A 15,131-nucleotide genomic window follows, 5' to 3' on the forward strand; every position below is an offset into this window, starting at 1 on the left:
GAGCGAAAGGCAAATGTTCAACCGCTGAGCCACCCCGGCGTGCCTACCCTTCAATCTTTAAAAAAAATCCTGTCATGTCTTTCCTTCTGCTGGAATCTCTTCTCTAACCTGACTAATGAGCACTAACTGTCCTTTGAACTCTAGCTTTAGCCCTGCTGTGAACCATGATCCATGAAGTGACCCCTGCCCTGTGTCCACAATGCCCCTATGGCAATTTCTCCTGTGGTTTGGCACTTGGTCTCCTGCTTGTCTAGTAGACTATAAGGACCCTGAAGACAAAGACCACATTTCATTTATCTCTATGTCCCCAAAGCCTTGCACCATGCCTGGTATACAACAGGAGTTCATCAAATGCTTGAAGGATAAAAGATTCAAATGCTGCCATCAGTGGGCCTGAGAAGCATATGCTGAGAGAGCTGTCTCAGCATAAGTTAAACAATTTATTGCAATCCCCATAATTTTCCATCCTTTGCATTGCAGGCACCTTTCTGGTCACTGTGATGGTGAGGAATGCCTTTTCAAACTTGAGTTTGGAAGTCGGAAGCATCACTGTCACAGGCAAGGAATTTCTGCATGGGAGTATAAAACTCATGACCAGGAGTCTGGGCACTGCACTCGCTTGGGATCCAGTGAGGGACTCTTCAGAACAGAGCTCTGAATACTTACCTTGCTAGATGTAGATGTTAAGGGGAAGTGATACATACAGTAAAACATTCAACCATTGTTACAGAATTCTAAAACATCCAAGTCTGCATTATTTATGCTGCTTTAGGCTCCAAGCAATAGGAAGCCTGACCAAGATGGCTTTAGGTTCAAGTCTCCATTACCCCACATACTACGAAATTAGGGGGTAAGTAGTTCCAGTAGTTCCAGTAGTTCAGTGGCTCAGTGACACCAGCAAGGACCCAGGCTCACTCTGTTGTCTGTCCTGCCATCCTCAGAGCTGCTGTTTTGTCCTTAGGCTTGTGTCTCATCAACATGGCTGCTGCAGCTCCAGACATCACATGTCAGCCCAGCACTATCTAGCAGCTGCACAAGCCCATTCCTCTCTCTATAGCTCTTATTATGGGGTGGTGGGGTGGGATGTTTTCCCCATTAGTCCCCAGCAACCTTCCCCTCAGATACCTCAGTGGGGTCATGCACCTCAGCTATAAGGGATGCTGAGAAGCAGGTATTCAGCACCTCCAGCTCTGTGGGACAAGGTGGATTCTGGGAACAAGAATAAGGGTGGGGTATTAGCTGCTGGGTAGGCAGCCAACAGTAGCAGTCACAGAGCTTAAAGTTCACTGCAGTTTTGTTTGCTAGGACTCTCAGTAGCATGGGACAGAAAAGCAGTTCAAACTGGCTCAAGTCAAAGAGAAATTTTTTCAACTCAGAAAAGGAAAACTTCAGGCTTTAGGCACAGCTGGATCCAGTCACTCAATGTCATGAGAAATCTGTCTCTCCCCATCTCTTGGTTCTATGTTAGCTTCATTCTGATTCCCTCTTCCCAAGCAGCTGGAGGACGCCAGGCTTCAGTCTTTAACCCCAGATAAGGAATGCCTCTTTGTGGATATTTCCAGAAGTCCTGAGGTTGCCTCTTACCAGTCCAAGCTCAGTTGACGTTCCCTCCAGGAACGTGCTGAGGCCAGGGGAAAGTGGTATTCAGTCTGGGCAGACCAGAATCACATGCTGACCTGGAACACAATGCAGGCTCGGCTTCACTCAAACCAAGGACTGGGAATGGGGGAGGGATGGTTCCCCAGTGAAAATGTCACCTGTTATCCAAAGTGCTGTTACCAAAAGAAGGGGGCACAGATGCCTGGATGGGGGAAAAAACCATCAAATGTCCTTGCTACTGTCCACAGGGCTCCTTTTCCACACAGGGAATTTCAGGACCAGAGAGGTTAACTGACTTTCCAAAAGCCACTCAGCTAATTCATGGCAAGATCAGAGGCAGCAATTATTTCTCTTGATTTCTTCATTCAGGGTTACTGGACCATCTTCCTTCTTAAGATTAATAAAGGCCTCTGTGTCTGGCATCTTAGCTTTACTTTGTATATAGTTTTCAGACCCTTCGAAGTTAGAGTTCTCCAAATGAGAATGCATTGGAAAGAAATTTTTAAAAAATCATTGGTACCCAGATCTTAAAATAACCAGGTTACTGAGGCCTAGAGACTCATGTAGATCTGCCAGTGCAGATAAAACATATTTCTATTTCAATTACTACACTTTAATTAGACATTAATGATATTCACATTATGGTATTTTTCAGAGCATATCGATTGCATGCACATTTTCCATTTTTTAACTTGATACACTAATACTCTTTACATATGTGTACAGATTACAAAGCAATGGTATATAAGCACAACATTCAGGTCTCCTGGAGCCTTGAGAAATAGGGATTGCTTTTCTGTAATGGGTGAGGGATCTAAGACTCAGAAAGAATAATTAACCCTCCTGGGTTCACATAGCTAGGAAGAGGCCAATAGAAGGACCCAGAAATACACCATGATGTGCTGAGGCTGGCTCCTAGCCACTTGTCAGAGCTGGTTCTGTCCATCTCTTGCTCTACGTTCACTGAGGTCAGCTTGGTAGCTTGAAATTTGCCTTAGTAGGAATACCAATGCCACAGAAAGTAGCAAACACAACAAATTAGAGTTCCCCACTCCCCGCCTCAGTTGATAGTTAACCATTAATAGCATACAGTCACATGTCTGTCTCTACATGTGTATTTTATCTGCATTGGCAACTGCCTACCTCTTTCTTAACCAAAGAGGTGTCTTTAGTCCAGTGGTGGACATGATGGTTTGGGTTTTTACCCATTTCTATGGCCTGAATGTTTGCTAAATTTCCCTAACTCACTTCCAAGACAGGTGGGTCCCCTGGGGCATCTTGCACATACCCTTTGACCCTGCCCTTTAGCAACCTTATAAACACTACCGAAGTCTGATACCTGTTCCCACTGTGTTTACAGCTCCTTCTAGTCTCCAAGGATCATTTAGAACAAAGGCCAAGGAAAAGAATGTGAGTATTTGTTTTTTAAATACTTAACCTCACGAGAAAAAAGATGTCTAAATGCTTTAGTTTTGAGTTTGGGTTTTCTGGTGCTAATAGCCAGAGTACTAGGAAGCACAGAGTTTTCTTCCATTTGAAAGGATATCCAGAAGGAATGAAATCAAACCAGCATGTTCTCCAACCAGAACAGTGTTATATTACAAATCAGTAATAAGATATCTGGAATATGTACATACCTTTTAGGCATCTTGGAAATTAAACAGGACACTTGAAAAAAATGAACAGATCAAAGAAAAAATTCACAAGGAAGATTTAAGAATATTTCTGAGTGATGACAGTGCAACCTATCCAAATTTGTGGGATGCAACTAAAGCAATGTTCAGAGGGAAATTTATAGCTATTAATGCTTAACTTAGAAAACAGGCCCAGGTTCCACAGTTTTTACAACAAGACTGAGTCTTCAACTCTGCTGTTGACATAGAGTGTGCTCGCACTTGTTCAATAGTGAAGACTGTGCATCTACAATGTCCCAAGCTTGATGTTTGGGACAAGGGCTACAAAGGTGCATAAACAGTCATGTCCTTGCCTTCTTGGATCCTAGTCGGTGAAATCACCAAATTAGCATCTCATTAAGAGTTGTGATAAGTGTCTAACTAGAAGCAACAGGGTACAGTGACAGCAACCAATACAGGGTAGCCTAGCAAATGTGATCAGATGAGGCCTCTCGGAAGGTGATGTTCCAGTGTAGACCTGAAGATAAGACAGTCAGTGATGCCAGAAAGCAGAACAAGAGCTTTCTGGGTGCACAGATATAAAGGCCCTGGGACTAGAAGTTGGCCTGAGATTTACAGGGGAAAGGGAGCATGTAGGAGATTACAGTGAGATGGACCTAGGCCAGATCACATGAGGTCTTAGGTGGGTTTGGGTTTTATTCTCAGGACATGGGAGACCACTAGGGGTTGAGTTGTTCCATGCAGCCTCCTGTTACACCAAACTAAGCCCTCTAGGCCTGGCCATTTAATAGGTCCTACCAGGAGTACATTTTATACCTGCCAATCTCTCCTAAAACCCGCAAGCTCACTCCTCCTTCACAACAGCTCTGTGGTCCTGTCCTCTGGCAAAGCTTGCCAACTATCTGCTTTGCAGAGTCACAACTCTGTGCCTTCCTCTGCACCAGACACAATAGGAAGTATGTCACTGGCTTCTCTCATTTAATCCACAGCAACCCAGGAATTGAATGCTATCAAACCTTCAGAGGAGCAGATGTTCTCAATTTACTGCCTTCCTCTTACACATTCTCATAATCCTCTGCCCCACCCCCACCCCCCGTAGCAGTTAGCAGTCTGGGTTTTAATGGTCTATTGCCTTGTCTGTCTTCCCTCTCAAACTTAAGGGCAAGACCTAGGTCTCTATTCCTGTATCTCTAGGCATCAAGCATGGAGCTTGGCCCAGAGCAGGCTCTGTTAATAGTTGGATGCATGGCGGACCCTTAGCACTGAGTCTGAATTCAGATTAAAGTCAGTTACCCTATGAAACTAGACCACTCTCTTGCACCATACACAAAGATAAACTCAAAATGGATGAAAGATTTAAATGTGAGACAAGATTCCAAAAATCCTAGAGGATTTTTAAAACTCAACAGCAAAGAAACAAACAATCCAATCATGAAATGGGCAAAGGACATGAACAGAAATCTCACAGAGGAAGACATAGACATGGCCAACAGGCACATGAGAAAATGCTCTGCATCACTTGCCATCAGGGAAATCCAAATCAAAACCACAATGAGATACCACCTCACACCAGTGAGAATGGGGAAAATTAACAAGGCAGGAAACCACAAATGTTGGAGAGGACGTGGAGAAAGGGGAGCCCTCTTGCACTGTTGGTGGGAATGTGAACTGGTGCAGCCACTCTGGAAAACTGTGTGGAGGTTCCTCAAAGAGTTAAAAATAGACCTGCCCTACGACCCAGCAATTGCACTGTTGGGGATTTACCCCAAAGATACAGATGCAATGAAGCGCCGGGACACCTGCACCCCGATGTTTCTAGCAGCAATGTCCACAATAGCCAAACTGTGGAAGGAGCCTCGGTGTCCATCGAAAAATGAATGGGTAAAGAAGCTGTGGTCTATGTATACAATGGAATATTCCTCAGCCATTAGAAATGACAAATACCCACCATTTGCTTCAACGTGGATGGAACTGGAGGGTATTATGCTGAGTGAAGTAAGTCAATCGGAGAAGGACAAACATTATATGGTCTCATTCATTTGGGGAATATAAAAAATAGTGAAAAGGAATAAAGGGGAAAGGAGAAAGAATGAGTGGGAAATATCAGGGAGGGAGACAGAACATGAGAGACTCCTAACTCTGGGAAACGAACTAGGGGTGGTGGAAGGGGAGGTGGGCGGGGGGTGGGGGTGACTGGGTGACGGGCACTGAGGAGGCCACTTGATGGGATGAGCACTGGGTGTTATTCTATATGTTGGCAAAGTGAACACCAATAAAAAATAAATTTATTTAAAAAATAATAATAAGGTTAGTTACCCTGTGATTCATCTCCAGAGGTGAGCCAGGCGCATCATACAGGGTCTGTTCCCATTCCATGCCCTATGCTGTGACTACCCTTGGCACAGATTGCTGTGGGGTGGGAGGCGGGGTACCAACTGTGGAGGGGCGTCTCACCAGCCAGCTGCTTTTTCTGCAGAGAGAGAAAGGGGATGTGCAGGTGTATGTGGAACCTGGTCAGTATGTGGATCCTTTCACGACTGTGACTCTGGGCTGGCCAGACAGTGGCAAGGATTTACGCTTCCAGTGGTCATGTGGTAGGTGGCTGTAGAGCTCTAGAACTGTCCTAACTCAACACAAAGTAATGGATAGGGGTCAGCTTTGCTGTTTTTTAACCTTCAGACAGGCATTACTTATGCCTGACATTTTGTGTACCTTGCATGTGCCAGAGATTGAGAATTCCATGGAAATGGGAGGTGGGGGGAAGCAGTGGCAAACCGAGGCAGAGGTAGCCCTGAAGGCAGGCAACAAGGAGGTGCATGACTTACAGAGAATCAAAGAACAGTAATTAATCCTAAAAGTCAATCTGCTTTATTTTCGCCACAAACAACATCAGTGATGAAATAAAAACAACTCCTCTTCTCTGGGTGGATCCCTCCTTTCATTTCCTTCCCCTTGGTATGTCACTGGGAAGAGAGTCTAGAAGTGAGGATGTATTTTCAGACAAACCAAAAGGGTAGCACCAGTACCCATTATGTAGAAATGGTTGTCCTCCTTTCTATAGGGTTATACCCTAGCGAGGCACAAGTTCTTTTGGAAATGAATGCCATGCCTACTGTACATATTATTTTAGTTTTCTTTCTTTGAACAATATATCCTGCATATTTTAATGCCATCCTTTCCATCTTGATTTCACAATAACTGCATAATAGACTAGTTGGTATCCGATCATTTATTTACTCGTGCCCTATTTTTAGGCACTTAGGTTGTTTTGCATTATTTGCCTTTAAAAACAACATTGTAATGAGCATCCTTGTAGTTCTATCTTTATTTGCCTCTTTAGTGAACTTTCATAAGTTTTGAGAAAGGGAATAGCCAGGTCAAAAATCATGTAAAATTTGAAGCCTTTCGATAATCCATTGGTAAGTGCTCAAGACATCCTTTTGAATATTACTTCTCATTATCAGAATTAATTCTCATTATCAGAATTCATAGAGGATACAAATATAGAGTTACGGTGGTTGAGCTGATGGCCTGACCCTAGATCATGTTCCATGCTCTACTGGGTGGAAGAGGAAGCAAAGTGATTGATGGATAAACATCAATCAACAGAGATGAAGGGCAAAGGATACAGGGATTTACTGAGCTGGTATCATAAAGCAGATGACATGCAGCCTCCCAGATGGAGATATAGCCCCCAAGGTACCCACAGAGACACACAGCTGAGGACAACTGCTTCCACGTGGAGTAAGAGTTACACAAGGGACAAGAAACTGCCCTGGATGCTCTCCCAGGCACAGCTGTATAATCTCCTGGCCTCTCTCCTGCTATATATGCCTGCCCATTCGTTCATCAATACAAATTGCTGGGGCAAAAGCAGCTGACATATGCTGCAGGTGTGCTCAGATTCAGAGTGAAGTGCCACTCATCTCCCCAGAAGCATCCTTACCCAGTAGCATTCCTGCACCCTGCAAGTGAGAGTGTTTTTAAAAACCAAACTCCCTCTTTGGAGCTGCTTTTCTAATCTATGACTTTTCTTCCAAAAACTCCAAATCACAGAGGTCCTTGGATGGATAACAGCGTTTGCTCTTCTCTCTCAGGACGTTGCTGGGCCCAGTGGAGCTACTGTGTTGAGAGGCAGCTGCTCCGCACAGACCAGAGGGAGCTGGTGCTTCTTCCATCCTGCCTGCCACCACCCAATTCTGCCATCACCCTGCGCCTGGTCACCTGGAGACGCAGACAGCTGGAGAACCAGGAGGAGCAGTGCCTCTATGTGTCTGCCCCCCTGGAACTCAGGCCTCGAGTCAGGTTGGGGCAAGAGAGCAAACTTCTGCAGTGCTGCCACCCTTTCAGCCTCCATTTACTGAAGAGCCGGCTGGCACTGGTGTAGGGGTTAGGTCTTAACAGTGGTGGCCCAGTAGACTGGGTCACAGTTCTCACAGGGAGCACTCCCTGGTGGTCAGCAATGATCCACCCCAACAAATGGAGGGAGATGGTTCACCTCTATGACAACTTCCCTGACTCCAGGTCAGGGAAGGCCATTCCCCAGATGAGATGTGAACAGGGAAGAGGAATTAACTTGGCAGGGAAAGGGGGCTGCAGAGGGAACTGGGCGGCGAAGGGAGGGAGCATAGAATAACCTGGAAGTGAAAGAGATTGGTGTGGCTCAAGTATGGAGGGAGAGAGAGAGGGGCAAGAAGAAACTAGGGGAAGAGGCAGGGCCTGGCTCTGGTGGAAACTTGTGGGTTATGCCACAGACATGATTTTGAAGAGTTCTAGAAAGCCATCCAAGAGTTAGTTGCAAGCAGGCTGGGGACGTGACCACGTCTTACTTCAAAATGCTGTGATAGCAGAGTGGAGAGCAGGTTGGAGGCAGGCAAGAGAGGGTTCCCAGAGATTGCTGGAGCTCTTGCAGTAGTCAAGGTGAAAGCTCAAGGTAGTTTGGTCTCTCAACTAGGTCCCAACGAGGAGATGTCTCCCTCAAACTGGGAGTTGATGAGAGGTGGACGAAGGGTCTATTTACAGATGTGGGCAGGGATGCTATAGAGAAGGCCCAGGATCTGAATGTAGACAGTCTGGTTCATGTTCCCTTCCCCCACTCAAGAGTCATGTCACCTGGGACAAATCACATTGGCACCCTGAGCCTGATTTGCTTGTCTATGATAGGGGATTCTGATATATCACTCACAGGGTGGTGGTAAGCCCTGGATAAGTGAATAATGAAGCAAATAATTTATAACCTGTGGCATACATGCGATAAAACCATAGCATTCCTTTATTATTGTTAGAGCTAGAAGGAATCACGGAAATACCATCTGCTCTTATCCCTTCACTTTGAAGGTGAGGAAACTGAGACTCAGAGAATTTAAGTGACTCATGCAAAGTGACCTTTCATATGAGGCAGGATCTGAGGACCCTGGGCTTCATGCACTTTCCATACCATTGTCTTTCATAGGGAATGAGTGGGAGTTGGGGCAGGCACAGATCCCTCTGTCTCCATGACCAACACTATGTTCTGGTTTTGGTTGGGGCATTGGGTTGCTTTTATTCTATTTTTCACTTGAAAAAAAGGCCCTCTGCCACCTTTGCAAAGGACCTGAGAAGAACCAGACAAAAGAGCAAGCCACGAGGCTTGAGTGAGCTTCTGCACTCCATTTTGTCTCCCTCTCAGCTGTGAGAAGAACTGCAGGCCAGCAAATACCAGTGAAGACATTGTTCTCAGAGTCACCTTGGGGGATGACTCCCCAGTGGCCATGTTCAACTGGTACTTAGAGGACACTTCTCTGGAGAAGGTGAGGACACTGGCGATCACTCTTGCTTTGACTGACCAGACCCTGTGTCACATGGTCAGTACTGAGCTGGGGGTGGGTCAGAGCCCGCAGAGTTGGGGAGGTGGGATGGTGGTGTTCCCCAGAGGAAAAGGAGGGCACTGGTCATAAGGGAGAACAGATGCAAGGGAGCAGAAGCAATGGAGAAACCTCCCAGCAGATGCTGCTAGTCCCCAGCCCAGCTCCTCTTCCCAGGCTGATGCACCTATCCTCAGCTGCTGGGCAGTGACTGCTGGCCGGTAATCAGTGGAGGTTGGCTCTAATGGCCCAGCCACCCTGCCTCTGAATGAGATAGCTTCTGTGGTGGGCCTCACACTCCCTGCTGGATCCAGTTGAGGCTGGCTGGACACCTCCTGAAGCCACTTCTATCCCTAGTTTCATTCTCTGCCCTACTGTGCTTCCTTCTCCCCTCTGATTTTCCTGAGAGGCCTCTCTCAGTAAGTGACCTGTGCACAAAAGTCGCAGGCTTTCCAACAAGGGAAGCTGACCTCAGACAAACACCTAAACAAGGCTGGAAACTGGGTATTTGGTGTGTCCCAGGTAAGCACTTGGTGCCTTTGTAGCAGAGACAAATCTGGAAGGCCTCCTAGGGGTCGGAAGCCACGGCCCTGCTGGGGTCCAGCATCAAGGTGGAAGCCTTAGGAGCTCTGGATGGTGTTCTCTTTCAGGCTGAGCCTCTCCCAGCTGCCTGCAGATTCCAGGGATTTTGGCCAAGTGCTTTAATCCTCATTGAGAGCAACACCTCTACACTGCGGCTGAACAGCTCCTTTTTGCAGACCTGGGGCCAGGCCATCCGGATCAAAGCCACAGGTGTGGAGGCCTCCCCTCAGTCTCCTGTCACAGATCCCATTTGCCCAGAAAGTGAACCAAGACCAACATGAAGCCCTGAAATGTGGGACTTCAGTGCAGGGTCAGGGGCCATACACAGGCTCTGGTGTTAATCCCATCACCATCACTTTTTACCTGGGAGGCAAGGTATTTAAATTCTCCGTCCCTCAGTTTCCTGACTCTGAATGGCATTATGCAGGGTGGATGTGACATATTATTCTAGGGTGGTGCATGTCCTGCCAGGAAGATTCTCACTTTAAACAAGCCCTGTGTGGTGGGAAAGGTAGATTATCAAAATGACAAATGATGAGTGATTATTCTCTTCCAGATGGGTTCATTTGATCCAGTTTTTCTCAAAGTGGCCCAGAGACCACCCACATGGGGACAACCTGGGATTCCAGTTTAAAATGAACACTCCAGGGGTGCCTTGGTGGCTCAGTTAAGCATCTGACTCTTGGTTTCAGCTCAGGTCATGATCTCATGGTTGTGGGATCGAGCCCCTCATTGGACTCCGTGCTCAGTGCAGAGTCCGCTTCAGATTCTCTCCCTCTCTCTCTCATTCATCCTTTCTCTCTCAAGTAAACAAATAAAATCTTTAAAAATAAAATCAGATAAATACCCCAAGGCTTGCCCTAAACCTTCTGAATTAGGTCTATGCTAAGGAATCCATTTTTAACTGATTAAATTCTCTTTATGCCCAGCCCTTCCAGGTATATACTGTTTTTGAAACACCAGGTGGTGTGGGATGCTGGTGCAGGTGGAGGCCTGGAAAGAGCAAGGCTTTGGGCAGGGTCACCTTGTTTCTAGATTCTGGAAGCAGCTAATATTAGCCCTGTTCTACAGAAGGCCTGACTCTTAAAAAGTGAGACCCCAGGATACCCTGCATCAGAGGGAATTGTTAGATATTCAGATTACTGAGCCCCACCCCAGAACCTCCAGAGAGGTCGGGGTCAGGAGATCGGCTTGGGAATCTGCATGCTTAACAAGCTCCCAGGGCGATCCTGAAGCATGGTGGTTTGTGTGACTCACACGGTGCCCCACACACTCTCTGTCTTCACTCCTCAGCAGTGACCAGGCATGCCTATGGGGAGGACACCTACGTGATCAGCTCTCTGCCTCCCCCGGAGGTGCCCAGCTGCACCATCACTCCAGAAGAGGGTACCATTCTGACGAGCTTCACCATCTTCTGTAACACATCCTCGGCCCTGGGTCCCCTGGATTACTGCTTCTGTCTGGAGTCAGGTACCGGCCCAGGGCTATGCATTCCCTTCCACTGCGAGGTGCCATCTCTCCCGAAACAGGGGCCTGTCTCCCTGTGGGAGCTACAAAAAGTGTGCTCCATGTGTGAGAGGTTTGCAGCACAAAGACTCCTCTAGGCCCAGGCACAGTGTCCCAGCCATCCACTTCTGGGAGAGGCTGAGGGTGGGGTGGGGGAGGCTGTTTAGATCCACCAGCCTGGGAAGGTCGTGGTACAGGAACTGACTTTTGAGTGAGGTTGGATATGTTTTGAGCTAATTTTAAAGATCTCTTCTTCCTTTTTAAATTTGGTTGATGACCTTGAATTTTTTTTAAGCCTGCAAAGAGGAAAAGTTTTAAAAATTTTTTTATGGATACTAGTAAAATTATTCCCAAGTCATAGCAGCCTGCAATTACCTAGAGAGGCTGGTGGATCAGTATAGACGGCTGTCTTCTCTCTGAAAGCATGGAGTCCCCGAGTGCTTGCCATGCCTTCATGAGCTGGGTCTTTTGTGCCCTTGTCATCAGGCTCTACTTCAATGGGTTTCCAGTCTCCCTGGGGTCTTGGAGATGCCCCCCTAACTGTTCAGTTTCCATTTACTAGGTTCCTGTCTACACTGTGGCCCTGAACCTGCTCTCTCATCAGTTTATCTGCCACTTGGGAAAGTAAACAATGACTTCATGCTGGCGGTGGTCATTTCTGTTTCCAATCTCGCAGGGGACAAACAGCAGGCCCATGCAGTGGTGAAGGTGGGTGGTGACTGCCTTTTCTTTCTTTATTGAGAAAACTTATTGACCCAACTGAAACTCACCAAGAGGGTAGCTATGTTGAAGGAAGCCAAGGGCATGACCACATTGAGTCACTGATTCATTCATTCCTTCAACTAGTATTTTCAGAGCATCTGCAATGTGCCAGGTCCTGGGGACACAGCTGTGAACAAAACAAACATGGTCTCTACCTTTGCAGATCCTATATCTCAGTGGCCAGCAGAAGGGTAGGGCCCTAGAGGTTTGGAGCACAAAGATCCAGGGATGAGTCTGACCAGTGTCATCAGAGTCCAGAGGAAGGAGGACCAAAATCAACTATCAGGGTTACAAGGCAGAGGGGTTGGACAAAATCTGGGTAAATTTCAAGGGTGAGAGGCCAGGTGGAGCAGAAAGGGACTGGGGGCATGATGAAGAGGGCTGTGAGGGAGAAGCAGTGACTCACGTAAGGCCTGCTTTCAGTGGTGGTTGGCTGCCTGCTACAAGTGGGCCTAGTTGCCCTCAAGCCTCAGGAGAGACCCCACACTAAGTGTGAGGCCTTGCAGCCTTGCTCTGATTTGCCACATGATACCATGACTTCGGGCTCCGGGTTCTGGAACAAGAACTGGAGAGCCAAGGTCTTCCCTGCCCTGAGCGTGCTTCTGGTTTCCCTGTTAGGTGGGACTTGGAGACATCTGTGTTGAGAACGTGGCATTCCAGGCCGCCGTGCTGGAGAATGTCACCGCCACTCTGCAAGGCGAGCGGGACCCTGAACGGCTCTTCCAGCTGGCCACGGCTGTGTCATCCATCCTGGACCTGGAGAGCCAGGGACAGGGCTGTGGGCAGCTGCTGAACATGGATGTCAGAAAGAAGGTGCTCAAACGGGCCCCTTTTTAGGTTGTCACTGGGGCCCCAGGGTCTGTACAGCCATTCAGGGTGGGGAGTGGAATTCACGGAGCTGTGGAGAAGCCTCAGTATCTGCCTAGCTGTTGACATCACCTCCCCCTCTGGTCCTTTCTTGGTGAGTGACCCAAAATGACGGAAACCTGTTTTCCCTGCTCTGCCTCACAGTGTCAAAGGCTTCCAGGGCAGGAGGGAATTTAAGAGTATCGCTCCAGTCCTTCCTGTCAAAGATGACAACAGAGGAGAAAAGTGGCCTGGCCACTCTCATATAGTTAATGGTTTGGGGTTAGACCCTGGATGTCATTGCACCTCTGTCATTTGCCATCTATACCATCACAGGCTGGTGAAGGAACTTCTCTAAGCCTGTTTCGCCAACTGGAAAATGGGATAATAAATAGTATTTTCCTCATAAGGTTAGGTCAAGCCATTTGAAATTACCAACATCCAACCAGTTGTAATCCACAGAATGGCCGTTTCATGTGTTACAGCCTGACATGACAAACAACTATGACAGAGCGTAGGACTACTTCCACTCCTGGTACCTGCTATATGAACATGTGTGGGTGCAGGTACACACACACGCACACACACACACAGCATCACATACACCTGCTGGGCATGGAGAAGAAAAGATGGACTTCTCTGGTCCCTGAAGGGTTGGCATGAAAGTACTTAGCATGGTGTAGGACATGTGGTAAGTACTTAATACAAAGAAGTGGTGGTTGTCATAGTAACTACTTATAGATAAATAGCTAACATTTATTGAATACCTACTCTGTGCTGCCAACCCCAAGATCTTCATGGATATGTAATTCTCACTAAAACTCTACAAGATAAATGGTGAGGTCCCTGTCTAGGTCACATAAGAGGAAACAGGGTTAGAGAATTTTTTTTTTTAGGGTTAGAGAATTTTAACAGCTTGCACAGGCCCACATTTCTAAGGTGGAAGTGAATATGAGGTTCCAACCCAGACGAGCTCTTCCCCCATCCACCTCCTGCCCTCCAAGACTCTCAGCCCTGCCCTGTTTCATGTTAGCCCCTCCATACACCCACCCACCTCTTGTTCTCAGTCTTGGTTGCTTTCACTCTGAACATTAGCTATGGCAGACTTCCATTTGGATATCCTGTGGTCCCTGAGCACACAGACTATGGCAGCCTGATCCAAGATCTCCTCGTGAAACACTGGGGTCCTGGCAGGAGGCAGGCATAAAACTCTAACAGGATAACTGAGAAGAATTTAAGAAGAGTTCTGTTGATTCAAGTCGGGGCTTAGCCTGAAGTGACCAGAATCTGGAGGGGGCAGCTGCATGGGGCATCATGGTGGAAGCAATAGCTTCTGAAGAATGAGGCAGTTGACCCACCAGTGGAGGGAGGGAAGCACCAGAATAGCTTCTCGCTCTCTCTCCTCCTGCCCTCTCATTTCCTGCTGAATGAATCCACTGGCCAGAGAGTCAGGAATTGTGGCATCTCCATGGAAGCTGCCTTCAGGACAGTGACGAAGGAGGGAGGGAAGATTTGTAAAAGCAAACAGTTTCTCCTTCCAGAACATTCTGACAAGAGTCCCCCCATACATTGGCCTATTCTCTCCTCCATCCTAGCCAGAGCCTAGATGCACCCTGAGCTAACAGCAGACATGCCCAGACTCTGCAGCTGCCAAGACAGGCTGTCAGACAGGTAGGCTGAGTGAGCTGTCAGGAAGAGGCTGCAAGAGGGGGACTGTTCACTTGGATCTGTGCTGTGCCAGGTGGTTGCCATTCGCCATATCTAGGTACTTACACCTATCTTAAATGCATAAATATGAAATAAAGTTTTAAAAATTCAGTTTTCTGTTTGCACTGGCCACATTTCAAGGGCTCAATAGTCACATTTGGTGAGTGGACGGTGCAGAGATAGGACTGTTTCATCAATGTGGAAAGTTCTCCTGGGCAGTACTGAAATTCTATTCTTAGGTTTTCTTTGCAGCTGCCAACACCAGCCCCCAGTGAGCCCCTTGTTAGGGCTCCGTAGCTCAGAGAGCACGGTCCCTAGGGTCCCCAGAAGCCTCCACACTCCTCTCCATCTCCAAAGCCAGCAGCTCAGCACCTTCAGATTCTTCCTCCTTTCCTTCCTCTTCCCTCCACTTCTCCTCCCTCCCCTCCTCTAATTTCCCCTCCTCACTTCCTTTCCTTTCCTTCCCCAGCCTCTTCTTCACCTCTGCCTCCATCCACACATCTTCTCTGGCTCTGACCATCCCACCTCCCTCTTACAAAGACCCCTGTGACATAGGTCCCACTTGGTTTATCCAGATCCACTCCTATCTCAGAACCTTAACTTAATTAAAATTCCAAAACAGGGGCTCCTAGCTGGCTCAGTCAGAGGAGCA

At 47.4% G+C, this 15,131-nt stretch overlaps 1 protein-coding gene across 1 annotated transcript in view; it reads left to right on the forward strand.

Moving 5' to 3' along the window:
• Positions 1-15,131, forward strand: part of LOC112911892 (polycystin-1-like protein 2) — an 87,608-nt gene that overhangs the window by 24,167 nt on the left and 48,310 nt on the right. Inside the window, exons 8-15 of the mRNA XM_072731966.1 lie at positions 481-629; positions 5,710-5,827; positions 7,331-7,538; positions 8,902-9,022; positions 9,727-9,868; positions 10,952-11,128; positions 11,727-11,872; positions 12,545-12,739. Of these exons, the coding sequence (XP_072588067.1) occupies positions 481-629; positions 5,710-5,827; positions 7,331-7,538; positions 8,902-9,022; positions 9,727-9,868; positions 10,952-11,128; positions 11,727-11,872; positions 12,545-12,739 (1,256 nt within the window). The remainder of the gene's footprint in view (positions 1-480; positions 630-5,709; positions 5,828-7,330; positions 7,539-8,901; positions 9,023-9,726; positions 9,869-10,951; positions 11,129-11,726; positions 11,873-12,544; positions 12,740-15,131) is intronic.

Source organism: Vulpes vulpes, chromosome 12 (genome assembly GCF_048418805.1).
Source record: "Vulpes vulpes isolate BD-2025 chromosome 12, VulVul3, whole genome shotgun sequence".
NCBI lineage: Eukaryota > Metazoa > Chordata > Mammalia > Carnivora > Canidae > Vulpes > Vulpes vulpes.